At 37.6% G+C, this 26,633-nt stretch overlaps 3 protein-coding genes across 4 annotated transcripts in view; 1 reads left to right on the top strand and 2 right to left on the bottom strand.

Annotated features, from left to right (window-relative positions):
* The window catches only part of LOC144662607 (uncharacterized), a 28,112-nt gene extending 22,887 nt beyond the window's left edge, over positions 1 to 5,225 (bottom strand). For both annotated transcript variants that reach the window (XM_078523456.1, XM_078523457.1), the window contains exon 1: positions 5,012 to 5,225. In XM_078523456.1, coding sequence (XP_078379582.1) covers positions 5,012 to 5,146 — 135 coding nt within the window. In that variant the 5' untranslated portion in view covers positions 5,147 to 5,225. The remainder of the gene's footprint in view (positions 1 to 5,011) is intronic.
* On the top strand, positions 1,500 to 25,468 carry LOC144662552 (centrosomal protein of 63 kDa-like). Its single transcript, XM_078523389.1, has 24 exons — positions 1,500 to 1,933; positions 6,560 to 6,608; positions 8,180 to 8,320; positions 9,821 to 9,916; positions 11,091 to 11,174; positions 12,118 to 12,177; positions 12,938 to 13,051; positions 13,419 to 13,520; positions 14,183 to 14,232; positions 14,545 to 14,647; positions 15,254 to 15,316; positions 15,743 to 15,825; positions 16,138 to 16,224; positions 16,852 to 16,908; positions 17,000 to 17,054; positions 17,192 to 17,254; positions 17,656 to 17,753; positions 17,938 to 18,037; positions 18,355 to 18,432; positions 20,598 to 20,648; positions 21,028 to 21,170; positions 22,160 to 22,320; positions 23,036 to 23,199; positions 23,869 to 25,468. Exons 1-24 carry the CDS (start codon positions 1,902 to 1,904, stop codon positions 24,022 to 24,024), a joined length of 2,190 nt encoding a protein of 729 aa, XP_078379515.1. The 5' UTR covers positions 1,500 to 1,901; the 3' UTR covers positions 24,025 to 25,468.
* On the bottom strand, positions 18,785 to 20,587 carry LOC144662582 (BTB/POZ domain-containing protein 6-like). The gene has a single exon (XM_078523423.1). It carries the CDS (start codon positions 20,173 to 20,175, stop codon positions 18,862 to 18,864), a length of 1,314 nt encoding a protein of 437 aa, XP_078379549.1. The 5' UTR covers positions 20,176 to 20,587; the 3' UTR covers positions 18,785 to 18,861.
* Positions 25,469 to 26,633: the final 1,165 nt, after the last annotated feature.

The following is a 26,633-nucleotide window of genomic DNA, read 5'->3' as shown; positions in this document are numbered from 1 at the left end:
GTATGAAGGTGAATGAAGGTGTATGAAGGTGAATGAAGGTGAATGAAGGAGTATGAGGATGAATGAAGGTGAATGAAGGAGTATGAGGATGAATGAAGGTGAATGAAGGTGAATGAAGGAGTATGAGGATGAATGAAGGTGTATGAAGGTGAATGAAGGAGTATGAGGATGAATGAAGATGTATGAAGGTGTATGAAGGAGTATGAGGATGAATGAAGGTGTATGAAGGTGAATGAAGATGTATGAAGGTGAATGAAGATGTATGAAGGTGAATGAAGGTGAATGAAGGTGAATGAAGGAGTATGAAGGTGAATGTAGATGAATGAAGGTGTATGAAGGTGTATGAAGGTGTATGAAGGTGAATGAAGGTGAATGAAGGTGTATGAAGGTGTATTAAGGTGAATGAAGGTGTATGAAGATGTATGAAGGTGAATGAAGAAGAATGAGGGTGTATGAAGGTGTATTAAGGTGAATGAAGGTGAATGAAGCTGAATGAAGGTGTATGAATGTGTATGAAGGTGTATGAAAGTTAATGAAGGTGAATGAGGATGTATGAAGGTGTATGAAGGTGAATGAAGGTGTATGAGGGTGTATGAAGGTGAATGTAGATGAATGAAGGTGTATGAAGGTGTATGAAGGTGTATGAAGGTGAATGAAGGTGAATGAAGGTGTATGAAGGTGTATTAAGGTGAATGAAGGTGTATGAAGGTGTATGAAGGTGAATGAGGATGTATGAAGGTGAATGAAGATGAATGAAGATGAATGAAAGTGAATGAAGCTGAATGAAGGTGTATGAATGTGTATGAAGGTGTATGAAAGTTAATGAAGGTGAATGAGGATGAATGAAGGTGTATGAGGGTGTATGAAGGTGAATGAAGATGAATGAAGATGAATGAAAGTGTATGAAGGCGAATGAGGATGTATGAAGGTGTATGAAGGTGAATGAAGGTGAATGAAGTTGAATGAAGGTGTATGAATGTGTATGAAGGTGTATGAAGGTGAATGAAGGTGTATGACGGTGAATGAAGGTGAATGAACATGTATGAAGGTGAATGAAGGTGAATGAAGGTGAATGAAACTGTATGAAGGTGTATGGGGGTGAATGAATATGTATGAAGGTGAATGAAGATGTATGAAGGTTTATGAGGGTGTAGGAAGGTGTAGGAAAATGTATGAAGGTGAATGAGGATGTTTGAAGGTGAATGAAGGTGTATGAGGGTGAATGAAGATGCATGAGGGTGTATGGAGGTGTAAATTACGGTGTATAAAATTGTATGGAGGTGTATGAGGGTGAAGGGCGGTGTATGTAGGTGAGTGATAGTGAATGGCGTATGTTGGTTAGTGATTTTTTATGTTAATTAGCGATTGGGTAATAAACGGTGTGGTGAATGGTCAGCGGTTTCTCTCAAAAGGGCTCGGAGCCATTCCTGTAATTAATGGCTAGTAGTTAGCTGTGGAGACGCCATGTTGTTTACTGCCCAACTGCCTGGCCTTTGGAGTCAAGGCCTGGTACCTAATTGGGCGCGCTTTCTTTGAAATGATGCTGAAGGCCGCTCCGAGGTGAAATGGTTCTTTCAGGTTTTGTGTTCAGTTCCACAAAATGAGTCCGAAATAGCCGAGGAAATGCCACAAAAACATTTTAAACGTTGTCTGCTGTTTTAGTGGCAAGATTCAAGGCGTCATGCTTGAAAGATAGGACGACGATTCGCCTTTAAAACCGGCTAAAGTGGCAGAGTTTTATTTTGAATCGAATCAATATCAGATCGATTTCGGATGGATTACGTTTACAAAAGCTGTTACAAGGTGCAGTGAGGCTAATGTAATTGTATCGGAGCGATAATGAATGGAAAATAGACAAATAGTAAATCTGTGGAACTCACGAGGTACAGAGAGTTGTTGACATGGAGAGGTTTACAGACATATTCTCCGAAAGGTGAGGTTTTCAAAACAAAGAACTAGCGTTACACTTAAATTTGTTTACTCTTCTAGAAGCTTTTTTTTTTATTTAGTTGGAGTATATCGCTTTAATATCTCTTTGAAACAAAACGTGTGTACATGTATTGCGTTGACCCATGCTGGTTGCCACAATGTGCTAGCTAGTTTGTATACATGTATATATTGTATGTGTACAGCATACATGGGTATATTAGCTTACTGAAAAGGTAATCACCTGGGCTCAAATATTAAGTAAGTTTTGGCCACTACATATTATAACCCTAACCCCCACTCTTGTACTGTGGACGATGTAAGGGCCTGTTTACATGGAAGATGGGTGTCCCAGCAAGCCGAGTTACCCGGCTAACCGAACTACTGTACCCTGGGCGAGCCAACTTTTCTTATTTTCTTTTGTAAATGCAAGTGTTGACGTGGAAACCCACCTTGCCGGGGCACTTGGTCTACTTGCCCGGGGTACCCTTCTAGGCGGGATAGCTTTTTGCCATGTAAACAGATATGCCTGGGCTATCCTGGCTTGCCGGGATAAGTCTTTGCGCATGTTCTTAAATTAAATTTGAAGTAAATGGCATAAAAAATGTATACACTCTAACAACAACAAACAACAACAAAACTTTATTTTAGCAATCAAATTGTTTACAATAATTTTCTCCTCCCGCAATTAGCCAAGGTATTCGAGGCGGGAGGTGAAGAAGAAAATGAAAAAGAGAAAATAAATTTACAAAAAGGGTAGAACTTATCTACATTTAACTATTAACACTCTGGACCCAAACAGTGCTATTTGACCAAAATTAGATCAAATTAGTTTTATCTGCAGGCTGGGAAATATTTCTTTGAGCAAAAGCTTATTAATTCCAATTTTTTGTAGGAATGATTACCTGTATCCCAATTCACAAAACAACGATGGCGGCCAAAGACTGTTGAATTTTGATTGAATTCCCCCAAAAGTGGATGCAGTAAATTTCTAAGAGTTTGCATATCAAAGTGAAATAGATTTGAAGATGGCTAGCCTTGATTACTCAGTAAAAAGTCATATTTTTCTTCAATCATTTGGAGCTACATGTACATGTACATTGTTTTCCCATGCTGTGACACGCTTCAGTGACGCTGTCTCAACTCAGGTAGAAGGGCTGTGAATTCTGCATGTAAAGGCGGGCTACATGTATGTTTCATCCCTTCTAGCTGGGTAACTTGGTTAGCCAGGGCACCTTCCCTCCATGTAAACATGCCCTAAGTCCAAGTTTCCCCCATAAAAAAAAAGAATGCTGACATGATGTCCCCCTCAGAATTAACTTGATTTTTATTAACCCCGTCAGAAAAAAAGCCACCTTCTTATCCTCTTCAGAAATATTCAAAAGTTTCACATAATTATTACTCAAGCTGTCAGTCAGGGCCATTATTCCATACATGTATATTTTGTGAACTTGCAGTCAGTGAATAATATAAAACTTTGTATGGGATAATCAATTTTACAATACAGGGATGGGAATACATGAAAAATCCTTAAGGAAAATACCTTATGTTACTTCCATGGTCAACCCTCCAAGTTTATTTTTTTTCCTTAGTGGCCATTTGGCCACCAACTGCTCAAGTTTGGTCGCCAGTGAAAACTTTTAGTCGCCAAATTAAGCTCATGCTTTCAATCCTTCTTCTCAATTTTAGTCACCAGGCTGGCAACTTCAATTCCAATTTAGTCCCCAGCTCCAAAATTTTAGTCGCCATGGCGACTAAAGTGGTCTTAACTTGGAGGGCTGATGGTGTATTACTCGCTGTTTGGTGCTTTTTTTTTTTTTTTTTTTGCTGTTTTGAGGTGATTTCACTTTTCTTTAGAGTGGAAAACCAGGAGTGATAGCTTACTGAAATCGCCTCAAATCAGCAAATAAAGTAAGCATACAGACAAGACAAGAAATACTCTATGGATGCAAAGTAACACATTTTCGTTGAGAATTGTACAGTATTCCTGTCTCCTAAAACATAATTATATTATCATGTAAATATCCTGTGCAAACTCTCATATTTTCACTGTGACTGCTATAACACAAATTATGCAGTACCGTAATGATTCGATTTAGCGCCCGGGGCGCTTATTAACTTTTGGCACCTTAAGTGAGGGCGCTTATTCGAGACAGGGCGCTTATTTGGCACAGGGCGCTTATTTAATTTTTTTACGAAACAACCAAATGTTCAAAACAAAACTTTAAATTAAATATATTTTAAAATAACTAGCAATAACATAAACTGTGACAGTAACAAATTGTCGAAAGCTCAGTTACTTTTACAAGAATTGTTCATTTTAGCAGTAAATATATACATGTACGGTAGGGTGAATGTTCGTGAGTTTATCTTTTCGACGTCAACGACTTCAGTAGGGTCAGTTAGCCACAATAGGAGCGCTTTTAAGAATAGTGGCGCGTATAAGAATGGGGGCGCTTATAAGAATGGGGGCGCTTATTGGAATAGGGGCGCTTATTAACAAAAACACATTCGAAGGGGGGCGCTTATTGGAAGGAGGGCGCTTAATCGAATCATTACGGTATACATGTAATTGCACTGACTCAGCTTGATATTGTGGGCCTGTTAAAGATCAAGAATTATGCTGAATAATTCTCCCTACAGCTTTATTCACATGTTTTCAAAAATTATCATAATTTTGTTCTTTTATGTACAGATTCTTTCAAAACCAGATTCCTACATGTAGTTTTAAAACTATGAAGTCCAGGCTAAACTTGTTATTCTGTGGCTCAAATTTTTTAATCAGACTCAATAGTGAGCGGGCTTCTAACCTGAGTTGTAAAGCTTCTGGTGTGCATAAATTATCACTGATGCTTTGATTAAAATTACATAAAGATGTTTAGAAGTTTTGAACTCAAGTTCATGTAGGATTAAAACTTAGCATGTGCCTGTATGATTTAAGTCCCAAACATTTACTTTATTGTGTGTAACTAATCCCTCATCTGTGATGCCTAAAGGTACAGTAATTCATTGTAAGTTTTTAATTGTGGTTTCAAATTTCGTTGGCGGGTAAATATTTCACAAAATAATAATAAGACAGTCTCACCTCTTCAGACCACTCTTGCTTTCTCGCTTGTCTGTGCTCTGACTGCATTTCACATGATGCAGAAAGTTTCCGTCGATGTAAATGTGGTGATGGGGATCGAAGTCTTGTACCTTTTTCTTTTGGTGGAGCCAGCATATTTCTGTTCAAATCTCCTTTGCAAAGAAACTGTTATTTCCAAACTCTTCACTTTAAGTTTTCTTGTTTTAAGGCTATGTTAATTAATTTTAGTGCAGCCAGGTGTTTTTAGCAGTTCTTTGTTTGTATAGTTATTACTATGACGTTCTTGTTTGAATAATTGATTTGTTTCTTAAGTATATCACTGCAGGTGCTAATTTATGAATGCATTGTTTCAAGAATAATTAACACAGCTTTGGTGATAATTTATGAGGCCTAGAAGCTTCTACTCGCTCACATAAATTTACAATACTAATGTAAATGTTTTTATTTAGAATTATTGCTTTTGGTTTGAAGTTTTTTAAGCTTGTTTGATTATTTTCCTTTGTCATTTATTATCATGATCTGAATCAATCAAAATAATCTGAATCAAAGGACAAGAAGAATCAAATTGGTTTGAAGATTTTAACCAAAAATAAATCCAGAACACTAGGTGAGCTTTCGGGTTAGAACATCATATCTTCACATGCAAGAATAGCATGTTATCTTTACATGTGAATAGATCACCATTGTTATGGTTACATAATAAAATGAATCGTGTCTTTCACTACAAATTACTAATTAAAAGTGAAATTGTTTGGTAAACATTGGTGCTTACAAATGGAACATAACATCAGGGGATTCATTAGGGGCGGGCACTGGGCAAATTGACCGCCTGTGAGCACAACTTTGCCCGGCTGTTCAACTCTGGGCTTTCAATGCGGCTTTTGTGAAAAAAATTTGGATGCAAGTTGCTTTTCCTTGATTTCTGCATGTGCCTTCCCAAAATAAACTGGAATTTATTTAAAAAAAAGAAAATCTGCTTGTCTTATTCCTTCCTTGACACTGCTCATGTTTTCCTTTAAAAGGCAGAAAAACAGAACTCTACCGCCTACAGCTGTAAAATTTTTAAAATTTGCCGTGGGAGCATGTCCGGACCCATAGGAGGGGAAGGGCCTGGCTGCTAAATCCGTATGCCCTCCTGTCAGAAATCTTAATGAATCGCCTAGCCTGTAACATGGCTGCTTGGAGATACAAATTTTTTCTTTGAGTGTATATTTCACGAGTGATTAAGTGAGACTCGTTTCAACACAAGAAGAGAAATTTCGTATCTCCAAGTGGCCATGTAATATCCTCTATGTACCTGTAGTTGGTGATAATTATGATTAAAACTAATGTCAAAAAATAAAATGATGGAAAAATTTGTTAAAAATAGTTTAATAATTAATTCTTTGCAAAATATGGGAATTGTACTAAAAGATTGTACAATCATGTAAATTGCAAATCCTAAAATTTGCAAGCTTTCTTTTGGAGAAGAGTAATACAATGAGATAAGATTAAGACAGACATTTTCTCTAAGAATGCAACCTAACGTACACTGTCTTTTTTATCTAGCCTGATCAGGAAAGGTTCTTTGACATCATGTGAAGAAGAACTAAGAGAGGTTAGTAACCCATTTGAATGTACACATTATCCCGTTGATACAATGAATATGTTATGGTTTAATTTTATATTTGGTTTAAATTTTTTTCAAACAAGTTTCAATTTTTCAAGTCTTGTACTATAAATTAAAAGAAAATGAATTTAATTTGTTTCCACAATGAACTTTTCAGGTCCTTTTAATTTTCACGAGAAGTGTTTTAGTCTGTAAAGTTCTATATATATATACATTTAAAATTATGTGCAAAATATTAATTTGCTATTTTGTGCAATGTAGATGTTCCTTAGTTTAAGAATTATTTATGATTGCAGTATGCCATTATTAACCCCTGAGAGAATTTCCTGCTCTGAGATATTTGTAACACTGACAGTTTACATATTAATTATTATTGCAGTCCAGCAATTTTAAAAAAAATCTAAGTAAAATGTCTTGTGGTTCATGTATTTAGTAAATTATTTTAACTTTAATTCATTTGATGGAAACACTTTAAAAACAATAAATTATTTATCGTTTTAAAAGTGTTTCGGTCAAATGAATTATTTAATGGCATCATATAATAATATATTATTTACTGTACTCAGTTCATTAATAAAGTTTGTGGCTGTGAATAAGCAAATTTTAATTTGCATAATGGAAAAAAGTGAATTCAAAATAATTCATATAATTGTTACACTTTACTAAATTTAAGTTTCACTCCAAGAAATGCCTTCAAAAACTCTTAAGGTAATATTGATTTCATGTCTAGCTTTGCAGTAGCTTGTTTGGCCCATTAGGCCTTTGTTTTCCTGTTGTAAGACAGTTTAAAGTATTGTAAGATAGGAATAGTTTTGGGTCTAGTACATGTACATTATAATTGTATCAAACTTATGCAACAAGCGCATGTTTTGTATGTAATGTACACGTACGTGTGTATACTTACTTAGAGTGTACTGCCCATCATGCCTGTATTGCACATAGGGCAGCACATGTACACGTTGTAGGTAAATTAGTTTTCAGGTTAAATCTGTTTTCAACCAAGGTTATTCTGTTTCAATCTGAAGATGACACTCAGTAAAAACAATTTGAATTCATAAAAAGTAATTTGGATATTATAACTTCATGTTTTTTTATTAAGAGTCTTTTTTTCAGTTTGAAACAGATTAACCTACATAATATACACTGTAGGTTGAAAACAGATTTTAACCTGAAAATGAATTTATAACATATGTACAGGGTGTATGTGTACATGTATGTACATGAATCGAAACAGCTGTTTGTAGAAGATCAGTACAAACTGTACAGTCAGTAGATAATTGGTTTTTACATGTACATCAAGAAAGTAGTCACTGAGAACTCTGTTTTACATTAATTTACATTCTGTTCTAACATTTACAGTATTGTAGAGAGAACAACTACAGTAGATAATAATAAATAAATCCTTTTGATCACTGATCAATATGATTGTTTGTACAAATTTTGAAACAAATGATTGTTTAAAAAAATCAAAGGAAATTGAAAATTACTGGTATGCAATTTTTGCTGTACAAGGTGATTATCACATAAATGTTACACAACATATTTTTTAATGTTTTCAGCTGATGCGGCAGATTGACCTGATGGTGACGGCCAAGAAAGCAGAATGGGAAAATCACATACATGCTGTTCAGATACAACTGGACAAGAAAACCAAGGAACTGGAATTTGTCAGAGTTCAACTGGAACAGAAGAGCCAGGAGGTTCGTACTGTAGCTATACAATGTAATGGACATTGTGTTAATGAAACTGCCTTTAGTTAGGGATACAGTCCATTAACTTTGAATTCAAGGGTCAAAATTGGTCCAAAATTCTTTTATGACTTACATACATACATACATCCTTTATTATCTTTCCCCATGGAGGCTTTTCAAAGACAATATGGTACTAAAATTAACAATATTACATTCTACTTATTACTACCTTATAGGTACACCTAATTGCAATAAGGTTGTCATAGAAAAAAGGAAAAGGAAAAAGTCAAATAGGAATTAATTAAGCGCATGCATGAAATTTATTCATACAAATGGCCTCAAAAAGCCTTAAAATATGAATAAATCAATTTAAATATGGTTACAGCATAAAAAAGTGGACTTAAAGTGTGCAGATAAAAACTCATGAATTTTCTGTAAATGCTACCAATTACAAAACTACGCTAATTAATTCCTAATTACCTTTTTCTTTTTCCTTTTTTCTATGACAACGTTATTGCAATTTATTAGGTGTAGAACCTCATATTCAATGGCTTGAATATGAGGTTTTTAGTGACCTTTTTGAAAAAGAAAACTCAGTCTACAGAATTGCATTCATTTGTAGAATATTGTATGTGTAAATGTTGATATAGAATGAGTTACATCTCAATAAGGACCTTGTTTGATGTTGTTTCCTGGGTTGGAATTTTCAAGAGGTGATCTTAAGACATTATTTTGATTCAACAAAGTACATAGTATTACATATACAGTACATGTACATACATGTAGGGTTTAAGGTTTCACTGTTGTTTAATCCACATTAGTCTAGGTTTTTTAGGTGGAGGTGTCTGAGTGTATAAAGTCTGGTTACCTTGTGGCCAAGTAACTGTCCATAATATAGAGGTGTTCATAAAGGGATGGGTTGACTGTGCATGCTACAGTATCGACCACTGATAAAATTGGCACAATCAAACTTGCCAGAGATTCTTTCTCAATGGCCTAGTGTGCTCACTTCGGCAACTGTAACCATAACCTGATTCTCAGACGTCCAGAGGTCACTTGCTCTCACTCCCTTGTCTCCTTTGTGACATCTGACAATTCGAGAATCAGGCTATTGACAGCAAGAAGGACCAACTACTGTAATTCAACGAAGTAATGAGATGTCATAATGACTTTTCAAAATGGTGGTGAATGAAGAGTGTACAGTGTAAATAGCCCTTATGCATGTTTATGTCAGGCTAGTTTCAACACTAAGCCTTGCTTTCAAAGTGCAAACTTGTAAATTTCATCATGATTGAATGAATTCCCAAAGCAGCAAAGATGAAAAGAATACCCACTTGAAAACTGTATGAAGGTGACGGGTTTGAGAATAATACGCGTGAACGAAGCTTGGTGATGAATTTTAGGCATAATTTTATGACGTTATCATGCATAAGGCATATTGTGAGGTGAAAGGTTTTAAAGATGTGACAAACATCACCATAATGCAACATTACTTCTGACCTTCAACAGGTTGGCAGTCTTCAACAGAAAGTGGACGAGATGGAGATGAGCCAAAGAGACATTGTTACAGAGTATGAGGAGCATGTGATGCATCTTAAGGAAGAGGTGATGCATACAGACATTCATGTTTTAATGAGCAAACAATTTGTAATACATTTCAAAATGGAAATAAGTGCTAAAAACGATGTTTAAATGTCATCTTGACATCCTTATTGAGATGTCAAGATGACATCCAAACGTCATTTTTTAGTGCAGAATGCACTATTGTGATGGTTTTTAGTGCAGAATGCACTATTGTGATGGTTTGTTGGGGCTGTCGTCCGCTAAACCCCTAAAGCGCTATGGTGTAAACTTTAATAGTCAATTAATTAATTAATATCAATTAATTAATTATTTCTTGTGAAGGGGGTGGGGGTGGGGAGCACCTGACCGTACCCCTAGGTAAAACCTGGAGCACATCTACGTTACTTTCATATGAAGATCTCAAACGTATATATTTGTTTCAGAAAACCCTTTGCTCTCCTTGTGGTACTACTCAACGTAATTTACACCAAACGCATGCGCAGATTAGTCTACGTTGTTTTCTGGAACTATCATGAACATCGCTTGTATTGCGTGTTTGCGGTAGGCTTCCTGCAGACTTCTTGGCGCCAAGTAAAAACCGCAAATTAATTAAATCATTTAGATTTTGAGACTTTCACATCGCTTTCGTAATTAGGTATGCAAAAACTTGCACCGGGATTTTCGGCGTGAACACCTGATAACCAGGAAACAAATATCCTAGCTGTACTGCTTTTTAAAAAACCTGTCGAAAAATATGTTTTTTGATTAGATTTGTTTCTTTAGTTTTTGAGAATCGTCTTTCGTGCAGTCTAAACCGTAACTTAATTAAATTAAACAAATGTCATCGATGCCGCCGTAAAAAAAACAAAAAACAAAAGTTTCATGTTATCGCATTTTCAAGGAAGACAAAAGTATTTTGTTACAAACGAACAAAAGTGTCGTGATACGTTTGCAAAGATTAGCGTAAGGAACACCTGGGAAAGAATACAAGTAGCCTGTGAACAGTTTTTCCGAAAGTAAAATAAAGCAAATAAACATGAACATATATAAAACATCATACTTTCAATTGTTCCATATTGCATTCTGCAGTTACCAAATCATCGAGATTTTTATTGCTTATTATCATTCATGCTTTACTTTGATGTTTTCGCTTCATTTTAAGTTTTCTTTGCTCTACTGATCTCTGTTGCAATTGTGCATAACAATTATTTTCTAGGTTGACAATCTGAAATATGAACATGAAAAACTCCAGAAAAAGAGCAACAAGCAAACAGCACACATAGAAAAGGAGAGAGACCAGGTAGGTTGCCAAGATCCCAAATGACAGCAAGATTAGAGAGTTTTTTTTTTTTGTGAAGCTCCTTCTCTGAGAACAGAGTGCTTGTGTGATATTTAAAACTACTTGCAAGTGTGTGTACAAGCCTCTCATTGGAGAAATAAGAACCTGAAAATGTTTTCAATACTGCTGTTGCTCAAACTAAAATGGAACTATGTACACTGTAATTTGAGTGTTCACCAATCCAGAAACTGTGTGAAGACTCAGTGTATGTACTTCAGCACAAGGAGTTCTAGGATAATTTAATTAACTTGTGCACGCCATACCTTATTATAGGAAATTAACGCTTCATGAAATTAACGCGAATTTCGAAAATTCGTGTTAATTTAAGTCGCATTAATTTTTGTTAACGTTAATTTCCGCGCCGTTAATTAAGTGGAGCGCTAATTTCCATGACCTTAATTTCCATTATTTTGGAACCAATTTCTCGATACACGCCAGACGTCTTGACACTTATGAAAAGACATTATTTCATCAGCGTGGAAATCTGCCGGATCACTAAAACTGTGAAAAACGCTCGAGGCGCTCAGTTTCCTTTGTGTTAAAGTAAACTTGTTCCTGTTGTCTTAACAAGTTTTTTTTCCTTTGTGTTTGTCGCGTTAATTTCCTTAATTTTGAAATGTTACCCCCTCTTTCGCGTTAATTTCCTTTATTGGGAAGTAATTTTTCCTTCAATTCGTGTTAATTTAAGTCGCGTTAATTTCAAATACCTTAATAAACACAAGCGTTAATTTCCTATAATAAGGTAATTTGTTTATGGCTCCACCCATCAACCAATCATAGATTCAAGTTGCAGTGTCCTGCTTCCTTTTCTCACAGTTTTGCTTGAAAATCTGGTTGTGGTTATGTACATAAATGTGTAATAATTATTTGTGGCATTAACAATGTTGTTCTCTTTTTATTTTAGCTTTTGGCTGATCTAAAATCTAGAGATTCAGAAGTGGATAAACTGAAAGATAGATTAGAGGTATGAATGAAGTACTGCCATGGTCCCGACATTGATCCAACATCATAACTCCCTGTCCATTTCACCATGTCCTTGAGATACATTCATTAAATAGTCAGTTCCTTTAATCTCACATCGCAGAAATTAGAGACTGCCCACTTTCAGGGCTAAAATGATTACAAGTTTAGATGTTAGTGTAACACCACTTAAAGTTTGTGCTTGTGCAAAACTCTATTGTCTGTAGCAAGAAGTGATTTTATTGTCAGTTTCTCTCGTTCCCATACACTTCTGTTTAAAGAGAAGCATGGTAAGAGTAGCGTGTCTTGCCTAAGAACAAAACAGAAAGATCTCTGGGTAGGGCTTGTAATGTACCTCCCTTAATGTACCTCTAGTCCACTGGACCCTTATTCCTACTGTACACTATCTGTAGTGTTTCAAGCAAAAGTAAAACAATCAAACCTCGAATCCACAAAAAGGAACACCTGGGAGGCCATGGGTTCGATTCCCGTCGGAGACTCAGAATTTTTCTTTGTCCCATGCTCGTGACATTGTTGAAAACTCATCTTCATTAATAATCAATAAAGTTCTACCAAGCTGTACCTTCTAAATGCAGATGTTCAGGTCTGTTCCTTTAGTTTCTGAAGGTTTGATTTAAACTGTACTGATTCTTCCAAAGAAAGAGGAAGAAATATGTGGAACAACTGTGAAACAGTAAGGGGAATTAAAATGTTTCTCCACTAAACCTTTGTTTCGATTCATGCCTCTTTGTCATGTACTATAGGAATATAAAGCCAAAACGTTGGATTGGGAAGGAGGAAGGAAAGCACGGGATGACCGCATCCGAGGGCTGGAGAGTCAAAAGAAAGCATTAATTGAAAAGAGTGATTTGATGCAGGTATTACATAGCTATTGGCCATGTGATTTTATGCACTACAGTTGGGTATGTTGCAAATTAAATTGGTTTTCAGGTGAAATCCATTTCCGACCAAAATTGATCTGCTTCAACAAGAAGATACACTTTTACAATGACCTAAAATAACTTGAATTCACAAGAAGGAAGTCCAATAGTTGTTATCTTTGATTACAGGTTGAAAGAGATTAATATAGGTCGGAATTGGATTTAGCCTAAAAACCAATTTTAACCTGCAACAGGTATACTTTACATGATTACGTACAGATGTACTAATCATTTGACTGTGCCCTAATTTAAAGCAACTTTTTCTGTCACCCTTTTAATGTATCATGAAAATTTTATCTCTTAGCAACAGTTGCTAGGATACCAAGCACAGCTAAACAAGAGGAGGCAGATGATGGAAGACCTTGAACGTGATCATCAGCAGGAGATGGCAGCATTACATTCTCAGGTATGTGAAAGTTGCATTTTTGACAAATCAGTAACAAACCCTGTCCCTATGGATCGGGTCGCCCAAACTGCAGTGCAGGCGTATTTGGTGGGCGAGCGCTTGGGAATGGGGGCTCTTTCTTCCAGCCTAACTCCCACTCCCTTGTCCGTTTTTCCACTCTGAAACGCCCCAACCCTCCTCTCTCTTTTCCTATTGAATCAGCGCTAGCTCGGTCGTTCGCTCGTCCTAAAATCATCTTACAGTGCAACATTCCACTCACCATAAGCTTTCTTAATTTTGAATAAGGTTAAAAATTATTCAACTAATCATCCGTACACGCGATACATGTACGTTTTGACTCACCCTTTTTACATAATTTATTCGTTTTTCTATCGACTCATCCTATCCCTAAGCACGTTGAAGTAATGCCATACACCCCTCCCACACACACACACACACACACACACACACACACACACACACACACACACGCACGCACGCGCGCGCGCGCGCGTGCGGCCCCTCCCACAAGAAAAGAGGGAAAAAAAACAGTAGAAAAAGGGACTAAGCATGTATGAAATAATCTGCCTTTGCTGTCCTCTTTCAAGAGTATTTCTGTAAATCTACGCAGGCCTAACCTGATTCATGTGACGAATGATTGAACATATTTTGCATAATTTCAGCTTGGACGTGCAAAGGATGAATGTGATGGAACTGAAGACACCGTCCAACAGTAAGATAACAATTCTTCTGATCAGCTTTTACTTATCGTTTTTACAACTCTTTGTTTTTTCTTTATCGAGAATTTTCCGAGGTTTTTTATTATTCTTTTAATCAATATGACAGAGGAGATTGTCTTTCCTTACAAAACAAGGCGAGCACAATGATTGCAAAAAAATCTGTGCTCATTATTACGGCCATCGCGTTTAATAGTACAGCAAAATTTCGATGTTCCTTCGGAGACCAACGGTTCTGTAACACAAATCATAGAGGTTTTGCATGGCATCCCTGTTGATATTGGTAACAATTGTTATGTGCTTGTTAGGTTGAAGAGTTCTTTAGAGGAAGCTCTTGCATCCAACAGAGAACAAGCTACTGACTTTGCCAAGCTACAAGATGAACTCAGAAAGACTCGGTCTTCTCTACAGGTATGTGATGATTTGATCTGGAGGTTGAGGAAAATCTGAACAGAGCGAACGAGTGGCCCAGGAAAGGGGGTGGGAGATTTTACACATTCAAATTTAAGTAAAAAAAAGTTGTCTTTATTTTACGAGGGTAGCACATAATAGTATTGCAACTTACAAACTTGTCGCCCTCGGATTCCCAATCGAATTAAAATTTGGAAGTGTTGTTTTTTGTGGAGGAAGGAAAACCGCAGAACCCGAAGAAAACCGTCGCAGCAACGACGAGAAACAACAACAAACTCAACCCACCTTGCTTTTAAAACACATTAAAAATCTCGGCAAAGTAAGGGTATGGAGATCTGGTAGCCTACGTATAGACGTACCCACCTCCCCGAGGTAAAATGGGAAGGTGGGTACTGCTATACATAGGCCAGGAATCTGGGAAATCGTGAAGAAATTTGGGGGGGGGGGGAGATGAAAGGGGGGGCACTGGACAAAGGAGAGGGGGGTGCTTTGTCATGTCCCCTTTACCCCTTCCTCGCCTACCCGTCCTTTTTCCTAGCAAAATATTACGCAAAGCAAAATGTCTCTTTACAGTAAGTCGGTCTTATTTTTCATTATTTTTTTCAGCGTCTTGAGGAAGATAATGGTCATCTGCAGCTAGAACTTCAAGCCAGAGACGATCTTATTAGGGTATTGTATTTTAATTTATTTTACTTTCTCGTGTTTGTTTCTTTGGTTGGTTGTTTTTCTTAATAAAAGAATCCCCGTGCACTTGGGACTAGTTGGCATAACCTTCGACAAAAACCGACTTGAGTGGGTGAACACAAGAATTGCGTTCCTAAACCACATGCAGTGTACCGCATACAAAATATATATAATGTTCATTCATCGTCTTTGGAAATTTCGACATACAGTATACCGTAAAGTAGCAAAGTAAAGTATCTTCAGGTAGCAAAAGCAGAGAAAGATGTCGGAATGAAAAGACACCATCGAATGGTACCTCGCGCCGTCTCATTTGTCTTTTGAGCCCTGTACATTCTTCAACTACAGGCTTTTAAGAGCGACAGTAGATAAAAAACATCTATGCTACAGCGAGCTTATTTCTGTTGACTGCAGGCAGCAGAAGATGACCAAAGACAGCATTCAGAAGACATGTCTAAACTGGAACACAGTTTGATAATGAAGGACGAGGTTATCAGGTACGACAGAGAATCGAGGCCTCTTTAATTTGTCTTTGTTGTTGTTGTTTGTTTTGTCAGTAGTGTTTCTGGTAGTCTTCTTCGCAGCCGTTACTTGGATCGTCACGCAACGCTCCCTCGAGAGAAGCGTTGCGTGACGAGCCCAAACAACGGCTGCGGAGGAGACTATGTTTCTGGCTGCTTTTGAGAAAAACATCTAAGAAATCGCAGTCAAACTTTCTGTTTAGGGCTATTTCTTTTTTTTTTTTTTACTTGAAAATAAAATTGGAAAACATTGTTTGTTATAATCAACGTTTTTTGGCTTATTTTCAGGCAATTGGAAGACGTTAGTAGACGAACAGAAAATATTGAAGTAAGGAGGTTAAAAGAAGATCTCAGGACGAGCCGAATGGAAATACAGTGAGTCGCTTTTTTAAAAAAAAAACACCTGTAAACGCACCTAAAATTACACGTCAGTGGAAACCAACCTAGCGTCACAGACGGCGTATCTTAAAAAAATTGCCCAACTTTTTCAAGTTTGTCATTTGTAATCCGACATAATCTCCCTCCGTCTTAAACATCCTTGTTTATTTTCCATTTATTTTTACTCCTTTGGTGTTTTTCTGCGTTGGAAAACTATTATTTTGAGGTTTCCTTCAATTTGAAAGCAATTTTATTATACATCAGAAAAAACATATAACCCTCCTCAAAATTGTTGTCACGATTACCAATTTTTTTCCTTTTCTCTCCCTCCCGATCTCAAACATTGACCCCCCCCCCCCCCCCAATATATTGCACAGAAATTCCTTGAATAGCTCAACATTGAAAGGGGGAGTGGGCCCTCTAAAAATATTGAATGTGACAGTTTAATCTGTTTAAGCGTGAAGTATTTGCATTTCTTTCGGCTTTTCAAAAGGTAAGCGTTCCAACTACTTTTGTCTACGCTTGTAGTTCCTTTACCTTTCCTGTTCAAATTCTTACACCGTTACCCGTATCAGCGAGTTTAAAATCATTGTCAGTATTTTAAAAGATATCGTTTTCACGCAGGTCGCAGCTAGACACCAGTCAATATCAAAAGAATGAACTGAACCATCTGAATCAAAAGTAAGATCATTTACAAAAGCTCTGAAATCTTGCTTTGTGCTTGTCTAAATGAATCTAAACTTCGTTGCACTATTTCTTTCCCTTTCAACAGACTGGAAAATAGTAAAAATGAACTCTCTAAGCTACAGGCAGAGCTGTGCAGAAAGGTAAGTTATTGTAATTTATGTGTTTTGCACAAGACATTTTTTCCCATGCATTTTGCCCTTTTTATCTGACCAGGCAGTGGTTTTGACACTGTTTATTATATTTGTTTGTAAGTGATGCTTTACTTTTGAACTTTTAGCAGGAGGAAGTGAAGTTCATAGAAGACAATGACCTCAAACAACTGATGCTGGAAAATTCAAAGGTTAGAAAACTCCACTTTTCTAAAATAACGATTAGTCCAGAGATTCCTCAAATAGCATGAGCTAGGGTGCACACCAGTACCCACCTAACCTAGTACCCCCAGGGTTTTTTCCTTGGTAATTTGGACCGGGCGGTAGAGGCCCTGGGAACGTGTTCGAAATGGTTCGAAACTTTGAAGAACATTATGGCGTTCCTTCAGAGGTACTCCTACTTCTCTGGTTAGAACGGAACGCCAATAATTTTCTTCTTCGAGGACAACCATGAGGTCGTTGTTGATGACGTAAATGGTATAAGCGTCATTTCTTTTGGTGAGACGATCGATGACGGATAAAATCTTAGTATTAAAGAGTTAAAGAAGTGTCGGTTATTTTTTAAAACTTTAATAATACTTTGAACCTACAGCTTAAAGAGAGGATTTCAACCGGAGAGGATGGGCATCAGGCTGAGGTGGACGGTATGAAGGAACAGATTGCTAACATGACTGCTGAACTTCATAAAAGGTGATTTTGCATTTGGATGTGCATTGTTTGTTTGTTTGCTTGTTTACCTTGGGATCCGCAGTCATAGCCCTTAGAAGAGTTCCACTTATTGCCGATTAACTTTATTATTTTATTTTCTTGTCTTTCTTGACAAAGTTTATTTATTTAGTTTTTTCGATCTTTGACCTTCTTTCATTTACAATAGGGACGCTGCAATGGCATCCATCACTGAGCGAACTCAACGCATGGAAAAAGACCTTCGTGAAGCAAACGCAAAGCATGACAGAGCAGCTGCCGAACTTCAGGTAAGCCTTGCAAATGTACGTGTCTGCGTGCGCGTGCGTACGTGCCTGGATACACGCGTGAAGTGCGCGCGTGTTGGTTCTGGTACTAGTATATCTGTGCAATCTCTCTCGAGAAGAGTAAGTGAAAGAAAAACAGGGTTGATTATGAATAACTATACCCTAGTGGCTCAAACTGAGCTCTTCAGTTGAGTGTAATCTGGCGAGGATAGGATTGTGCCATGCATAGCAGGCTAGGGTACTTTTGCGTGTTCAGTTGGGTTTGTTGTTTGTAAACGAGCTAAAATTGATTTATTTCATTATTCTTTTCATCTTTTCAGGTAACGAACGCGCAACTTGAGGCATTGCGAATTGAAAACAGACATTTACGAGACACCGCTCTAAATGAACAATTAACGGTGAGTCTGTGCTTTGATTGTCCACCTTCTGGATAAACTAGATCCCATACGGAGGGAGGGTGTACAGCGTCAAATCCAAGCGTGAACACTAAGAAGCAAGTAGTCAAAACCAAGAAGAGTATATATTTAGCATGCATTCTTTTATTGTTTCCTATACACTAAATGCTACTGAGATGCTTTATGCTTTTACTATACACTAGTTCTTATTATCCCAGTCATCTTTAACGGGTATTCGATACACTTTCGGTATAACATACATAAGCTTTTACATGTAACAGGTCACGGAAGTGTAATTAATGTTGACCTATTTTCGGAGACACGAAGACCCACAAAACAAGAATAATGTACTAAGGAACTTAACTAGAACTGATGAGGATAGAACTCGATATGTACAACCAGTAGACTGGGCTAAGACTGACAAAAGAGGACTTAAGCTAGCAAAAAAGCAGGAAACTGGCCTCTTGTTTCAGTGGTTCTACCGTAAAAAGTGCGGAAGGTGAATCGTACTCCTTGACACTCAACAGATGTTTGTCCATCTTCTCCATACCATGACACAGGACCGGTAATAAACGACAATAACAAGTACTCTTTATCTTTCTCCAAACGAACTGGAGGGTCAAACCGTACATCATAGCCGAAATAGCCAAACGTCTCGTCCTTTTCTGAAGCGTATGATCCTGATTGAAACACGAAAGATGAGTTATCTCTAGCATCTGTAATCTGTGTGGAAACGACGTACTTGCCACCTTCAGAACCAAAATGCTGAACTCCATGTAACATAATAGGCTTGTTGACAGAAAAATTTATATAATCATCAAAACCACCGTATCCCCAGTCGACTGATGGCGGTTTAAAGGTTCCAAATCTTTGAACCCGTTTAACAGTTAGAGCTACTAATCTTGGGGCTTGTTCAAATGGCAGTGGAGATGTTAAAACATCATTGAAAAGTTTCACCATGTCACCAACCTCTTTTGAAGTAAGAATGTCAGAATCAATTACGACTGAGGCAAACTCCTTCTGTGACATCAATGGAAACCTTATCGCTTTCACGATTTCTTCACCAAGAATTCGTCTCTTTGCAACGCCATCAGGAGTTATCCCTTGCCTTTCACTTTCTTTTGTGACCCAGCTATCAACGGCTTTGAATAGCTCTACTTCCTTCACGTTCAGCCTTTCTCTTTTCACGACTGTCTCGACTAGTGATCGCTCAACTGTAACAAATTCATCTGACGTCACAGCTTCTTCTGTCTGCTTCTCAATCACTTCCCAGCATCGATCCTCCAAATCTTTATCTTCAAATTTTTGAGCGAACGGGAGAATGCAAAACACATTTGATGTTTTCAAGTTGTCTCGAAGATATTCGTTACATTTTATACGAAGAGACGGCACCATATACTTGTTCGCCAAGTACAGCACTTGCATCACATTACTTCCGTTCAACTTTACTTCGTCGCTGTACAAATAACGAAACAATTCCAACAGACTCTCGTACTCACAGTCAGGCAGTTCAATAGAGTCTTTAGTCTCCGCCATTTGACCATAAAACATGGCAAAGAACACAGGACTGCTTATGGCAAGCATAAACTTGTGAGCTGGGATCACCTTCTTACTTTCGCTTTCGCCAGTCGACACTGGAACAACAAATTTCACATCGCTCAGTATCTCCGTGTTGAAAATGAATGAGGTTCTCTCTTTGATGGTTGATCGCTTCGTCTGCCAGTTGTCTTCGACAAATGCCATCATTTCTCGTTGGCTTGTTTGCAGTTTTTCTGATACAACAAATGTTTCGATGCAGCTCAGTTTTTTATCCGTCCCCTAAGCAAAAACGAAACAAGGAAATAGTTACCGCTGAGTGAGCAAATTGCTTGCGGGCGCGGGCTTAAAACCTGTCACACAACTGCGTGACTATTTGTCTGAGTTAAATGGTGTGCTTCGTTGAATGGATACGTCTTGCGTGTCTCCTGCTGTGATTTTTGAAAAAATAATTTCTTGCTGCTGAAAGCCCGTGCCCCTAACACTGAATCGTGCTGCCCAGTGCTTGACTGAGTTCGAAAATAAATAAATTAAATAAATAATAGGGGTGTTTCTGTTTGAAATACAGTACACAAGCGACCATTCGTACTAGCTGAGAGACACTAACCCTAAATTATGTTGTTTTTTTAAAGGATTTATCAGACCTTTACAGTGGTAATCTGCAGCTCATCGGTCAACTTGAGGTAATTTTTATTTTTTTGTTTTTCATTTTCATTATCAAGTTCACAAAAAATGTAAAGAATAAACTGTCAGAAAAAGTTCGCTTAAGATTAACATAATAAAATATGCAATGTCACGCAAATAGTTTGGCTCTGATTGAGTCTGATTGGACATTTAGAGATGGTGACAATTCTCTGATTAGTAGCATTTCATGCACTAAACAATCAAACTTATTCTTGCACTTCTTGATGACATTAAGCCTTTGCTTATAAGGATTTTATCATTTGTGAATGTAAGAAACAATATGCTATCCTAGCTACTTTAAATGGACGTTTTGAAAAAAAAATACACGAGACAACAACTTGTCTTCTTGCATTCCATGGCCTGATTGTGCCATTTCAGGATGATAACAGAAATTTGCGAAGTGAGGTAGCAACTCTTCGCGAGAAACTTACAACGTTAGAAGCAAAATATCAAGACAAATACAGGAACGCCCTGAGAAAGAATCAAGATGCTTTGGCTGACATCAAAGACAATGAATTCAGGTACGGTTATATTTACGGTTTTTTCTAACCTGCGATTTTCGTACACCACGTCAAGGGAGTGGAAAACTGACTGAGTCAGCTATTTGTGTCAGTACTGTGTCAGTGAAATAGGCCCTTTTGTAGAACACGGTCACGTGACCTTGTCAATCATAAAAATATGTGGTAGTGCAAAATGATCGCCAGAAATAGAAAGAGTATGATAAAATTAGTAAGGTTGCCAATTTTGAGACTGCTAATGCTTAAGCGTGAGAATTTATGGTGTTTGAAAGTTTAAAAAATAAAAGTTGCTGGATGTCAAGGCTTGCCATCCAGCATACAAATCCTTTTAATTTCTCAAAATTGACAAACTTACTAATTTCATCATGCTCTTTCCATTTCTGGCAACCATTTTGCACTACCACATATTTTTATGATTAACAAGGTCACGTGATCGTGTTCTGCAGAGGGCCTATTGCTAAGCAACATGACGTACATTATGACGTAACGCTGACGTGCTAGTTTCTTGGTATTCGTGGGTTCTTGCACTGATTTTATCGAATGAAAATAACAAGATCTTTTTTAGCAGTTCTACGGTGTTTTTTACCGAAAACGATTCAACAATTCAACTTCTCCATGCTTTAGTCAACATGTCAGCCTTCTATCAGTTGGATTCTTAATCCTACGCTTGCTTGTTATTTGCTTCATATGCACGACCCCACAAGACGCGTACGTAACACACAAACGGTATAGGGAAATGTGCCCGTTAAGTTTTTCCCATCAGTTTTTGTTCATACGAAGATGAGAGAACTCAGGCAGTGAAGTCACAAAATTGAATTTTCTTAAGTTATGGGATTCGATAGGTTGCCAAGTACCCGCTTTCTGAAAAATATTCACTTGACAAAACATGGTTCTTTGTTACATTTATATGAGCCAAGTTGGTTTAAAAAAAAACTTACTCTTGTCGCTGAGCGCCTTGTTTGCTAAAGAATAACTCTTTGTTTTCTCTACAGACGCCACAGCGAGCTGTGTTCTGAGTCTGACCGTAAAGTGGCGTCCTTGGAAGGTCGCCTTGAAGCCACCATCAGAAAATATGAGACACAACTACACAATTTACAGATGGAGAACGAACTATTGAAAGGTGGTGCAGCTGCAATGGAACATCGAGATAATGGTAATGTTGCTTTCTCATAACTTCCCTCTGTTAGATGAAACTTTCGATATACTTTAGTATCGGATTTTAGAAGCCATCTTTGTTGTTGTTGAAGTAGTAGTATTGCGGTAGGCCGTAACTAGCCTTGCAGTCATTGTCCAAGAGACAGGGTTCGAAAGCACCATGAAAGTTCGTAAATGTGAAAACCAAAAGTTCAAGGCCCTGAAAGTTCTTAAAAAGTGATTTTTTTGTGTGCTCTGAAATGGAAAATAGTTCCTTAAACATAAGGTTGCCCTTCTCATTTCTGTACGTGCTAATATTGACTTTTACAATGGATATCTAGTAATGTGTCCTTGAAAATAAGACAAAAGCCGTTGAGAGTTTTTGAATTTCTGGTCCAGAAAAGCTACGAACCCCGAATATAGAGATCGTAAAAGATAGCACAGTTTCTGTTCCCAGTCGATATTTTACGAACAAATGTTTTGTGTGTGGTTATTTCAGGGACCGCGGAGCAGGGGGGATTGGGGAGGGGGGCTCCCCTCAAAAATTTCCCTTAAAAATAAAGACTTTCTAAGCGAAGAGTCTCTAAAACCCCACTAGTTCAAGTCACTAGTCAGCCCCCCCCCCCCCCCACCCCCTCAATAAGAAAAGTGCTCCACGGTCCCTGTATCAGTGTGTATTCCACTTTCACTTTACAACCGTAACAAATCATTGGTGCCAAAATCTGTCTCCCCAGGTGCCCCTCAGCCTCTGATGGCCTCAACAAGCAAGGTCCTCCCTGAATATGTTCCCAGAAGGCCCGTGGATTTGAGTCACACCAGCGCCAGTAGCGGCTACACAGACACGGAAGCGCTGACGTACGCTGACCTGATCGCGGGCTCGGCTCCGTCAGACTCCGAGGTAACCAACGTTTCATTTGAATTTATAACGGTTACCATTAATTTTACTTGGAGACCAAATCTAGGGTTTTACCAAACCTCCTGGTCGAAGCTTGGTCCTCCGCGATTTGGCGTATTTAATTCAGAGTGTTCGTTCCAAGAAGGAATTTTGGAAGGAAAGAGAAGAGCTTAAAACGTTTGCACCATGGGCTCACCTGAACAGAAATCAACAGATAGTGACTATAATTACAGTGCATACAGTGATTCAGGCATTTTATTTACAACTGAAGATCTTTCCTGCAATATGATTGGTCAATACCATACCTACTTAGTGCTGCAACGGTAATCCCCCAAAAAAATAAACTATAGTCATTTCATAAAAAGCAGAAGATTCTAATTAATAATGCGAAATATAAGTAAATAATAATGCACAAAATGCGCGATACAAGTATTAAAATAACAGCATAGTATGCTGTTATTATACACATTTGTATAAATTTTTAGTGGAAACAAGTCACCTTCTGTAATGAAAAATATAGGGGAAATGGACAAATTCCAAAAACTTATAACATTCGCGGGATTTATGCATCTTTTGTTTTATTTCACCCTTCTTGACACCCACCCATGAAAAAGGCGCTTCAAATCTTACACAAAAATTTTACATTTCATTTGCACCCAATTTTATCCACAGCGCTCCGCAACCCCAGTTGGCGCCAGGCGCTCCTCTATCACATCGGATTTCTTGGCGGAGGAGAACCGAAGGGAAAAAGAACTGGAGCGAATTCTAGACAGACGAATAGCGGACTTGAAAACTAACACGGACTATATTATACAGAAGTATACGTGACAGTTAGAATAGATTGTGTCGCCAGGTAGGGCGTACACAATGAAACTTGCTATTGAGGAAAGAAGAACAGAATGAGCGATCGTTCTAGCCATAGTTAGTAGAGGGAATTTAGGAAGCCTGGTAAACATCAAAGAAGCAAACAAAGAGGCCACGATTTATGATGGAAGGTTCACGACCCTGCAGATCTTTTATTTTGCGCTCATACACTATGCATGCATTAATTAAGTAATCGCAATGTTTCCACTAATTAGTTGCATGAACACACGTACACCTACTGTATTTTGTCAGGTTTTGTGCTATTTTTGTGCAAATAACGAACAGAAACATGCAACAAAGAACTTTGCCGGTATTCCAAACCATTTCCCTCTATTAACTATGTTTCCTTTGAAACTACTTTCGGTGGAGAATAATTGCTCATTGCTTGGGGAGGGATAAGGGGGAAGGGTACTCCAGTAGGGGTAATCAGGAAAGTAAACTGACGGGAGATGTGAAGGACTTGATGTCGGAGCGGTATGCAATGTAGTATCGGTATATTTTGAGATTCTTATATTTTTGGTTTCATTGTACAAAATAATTGATATACGGTGTAGTTTTCTGGTGTTTGGAATTTGAGGGTTTGGGGGTTTTAATTCTCCGATGAGTGTTTTAAGAGTGTCACACTCTAGATCATTCGTACCACCCAGTCAGCAGTTTCCTGAACACCTACCTTCCCCCCTCCTCTGCCATGGGGACCTTTACAGCAGGCAGCTTTCAATAACATTAAAAATTCCAGAAAGAAAAGTTGTTTTCGTTCAGTATAAAACTAAAAGTGCATCATATTTTGTCTTGAATAATAGCAGCTTGGTGTGTTATCGCCTCTGAGGTATGGACTGAAAAGAGTGTATCTTATGTACCGGGTTATTCTTTGGTATGGAACCCTAGTGGTTGAAGTGTTTTGTTTTATATGTACATTAGAAATAAGTTAATATATACATGGTTTTAAACATTTCTAAATTATTACTCACAGGTAGCACTATTTGTGGAAAAATCTAAATTAACTTAATTATTATTCGATTCTGGGCTTTTTCGTTACTAGGTAGGTCACTTTCATCCCGTATTCTCTCAACTAATGAGAACAATATTTTCTGTTACTTTTGCAACACTAACGAAATTATCTTGTAACTACAAATCAATACGTTGCAGCATATACTAGTTTTCAGGTTGTTTGTAAACTTATTTATTACAATTACGTTTTTTTTTTTTAACTTTAATATCAGTACTGTATAGTTCAATACAAATATTCGATTTTAATTAAGTGGGCAAATTAAGATCTTTGTCCGCACGTTTATGACTGCAACAACGAGGTTGAAATCGCTTACAGTGTATTGGTAGATATTTGTGAGGTTTTCTTGAGGTGGAGAAAAACAAACTGCCTCTAGCTATAATGTAAAGGGAGAATAAAGAATGAATTTCCAGCTTTTTGTTTTGTCATTGGATCGCGGTCGACTAATAGTCAAAACTACTAGACAGTAGGATAGGTGTAGGAAAATTTGACAAGTCAAGCCCCGCCCGGTCGCTTTGCCCGAATGCCTTGACATGAAATACCGTGCCTCTTTTTTTTTGACCAGCTCCTGACAAAATACAGTTAACTCTCGCCTTGCGGACAACCCGCTATTACGGTCGCACGCTATAACGGACAAAATCCAGATCCCGGAAAAAAAACTATGAAGGTTTGACTGGAAATGACTCCTGGTATTACGGACTCTCGCTATTGCGGAATTACGGACACTTTCGTGGTACCAAAATAACCAATTTATTGTTTTGACTCTCGATAAAGCGGACTCAATGAACTTTTCGTATTACTTAATTGCACTCTTTTTATTTTATAAGAATCTAGTTTATAAGAATATCGAGGCTGAAATTTGCGAATTTTTAAGAATAAACCCGAGGCTGAGATTTTGAAAAGAATATAGTTTTTAGTTGAAACAAAATCAGGCATTTTCATTTCCGTCACTTTAGCTCTGCGAGGAATGTTTAAAGCCAAAACGAAAAGCGATGGTACATGTGCACAATGTAACACGATACAGATCTGGACACCAAACACTTGTAATTGATTACCCAATACTTGCTGAAACTGAAGTGTCCGAACGGTATTAAGAATGTTCATAAGAATATTTTCAGCTTAAAATCGGCAGAAAAATAAGATTATTCAGCCTGGGTCGGAAAAACTGTATTCTTTTTTTAAAAAAAAGAGTGTGCGTAAAATTGCAGTCTGTTTTCCTTTGTTTGTCAAACACACTGTAAAAGACTTCTGGAAAATATATTTTTGCTTCAGTTCCTTCAGCAGCTGTACAACAGACTTTGCTCTTTCACTTCAGCTTGCAACTTTTCCTTCCCGACTCTTAGGAGAGGTCCGAGCATTCTTCCTCCTTTTCTATCGACTGCTTAGCAGCTTCACCACTGCTTAAATGCTTGTCATAGTCTATATTATATTTAACTCATGTTAACGGCACTTTTTTTCTCACACCCCACTATTACGGACTCTCGCTATTACGTACACTAAACTGCGTCCCGGGCGTTTCCGCTATAACAAGAGTTGACTGTACTCACCAACAACTATTTTTTTTTAA

The sequence above is a fragment of the Oculina patagonica genome, chromosome 8 (genome assembly GCF_052425735.1).
Source record: "Oculina patagonica isolate OP01 chromosome 8, crgOcupat, whole genome shotgun sequence".
Classification (NCBI taxonomy): Eukaryota; Metazoa; Cnidaria; class Anthozoa; order Scleractinia; family Oculinidae; genus Oculina; species Oculina patagonica.
Note: the sequence above shows the minus strand (reverse complement) of the source record. Positions and strands in the feature narration are given on the sequence as shown.

Excerpts from the sequence above, each read along its gene's own strand:
- LOC144662552 (XM_078523389.1), top strand. The coding sequence starts at position 1,902 with ATGGAGAGGTTTACAGACATATTCTCCGAAAG. Across the intron at positions 14,233-14,544 it reads ACTGAAGACACCGTCCAACA|GTTGAAGAGTTCTTTAGAGG; the intron begins GTAAGATAACAA and ends TGTGCTTGTTAG. Across the intron at positions 15,826-16,137 it reads ATGAAGGACGAGGTTATCAG|GCAATTGGAAGACGTTAGTA; the intron begins GTACGACAGAGA and ends GCTTATTTTCAG.
- LOC144662582 (XM_078523423.1), bottom strand. The coding sequence starts at position 20,175 with ATGATGGCATTTGTCGAAGACAACTGGCAGACGAAGCGATCAACCATC.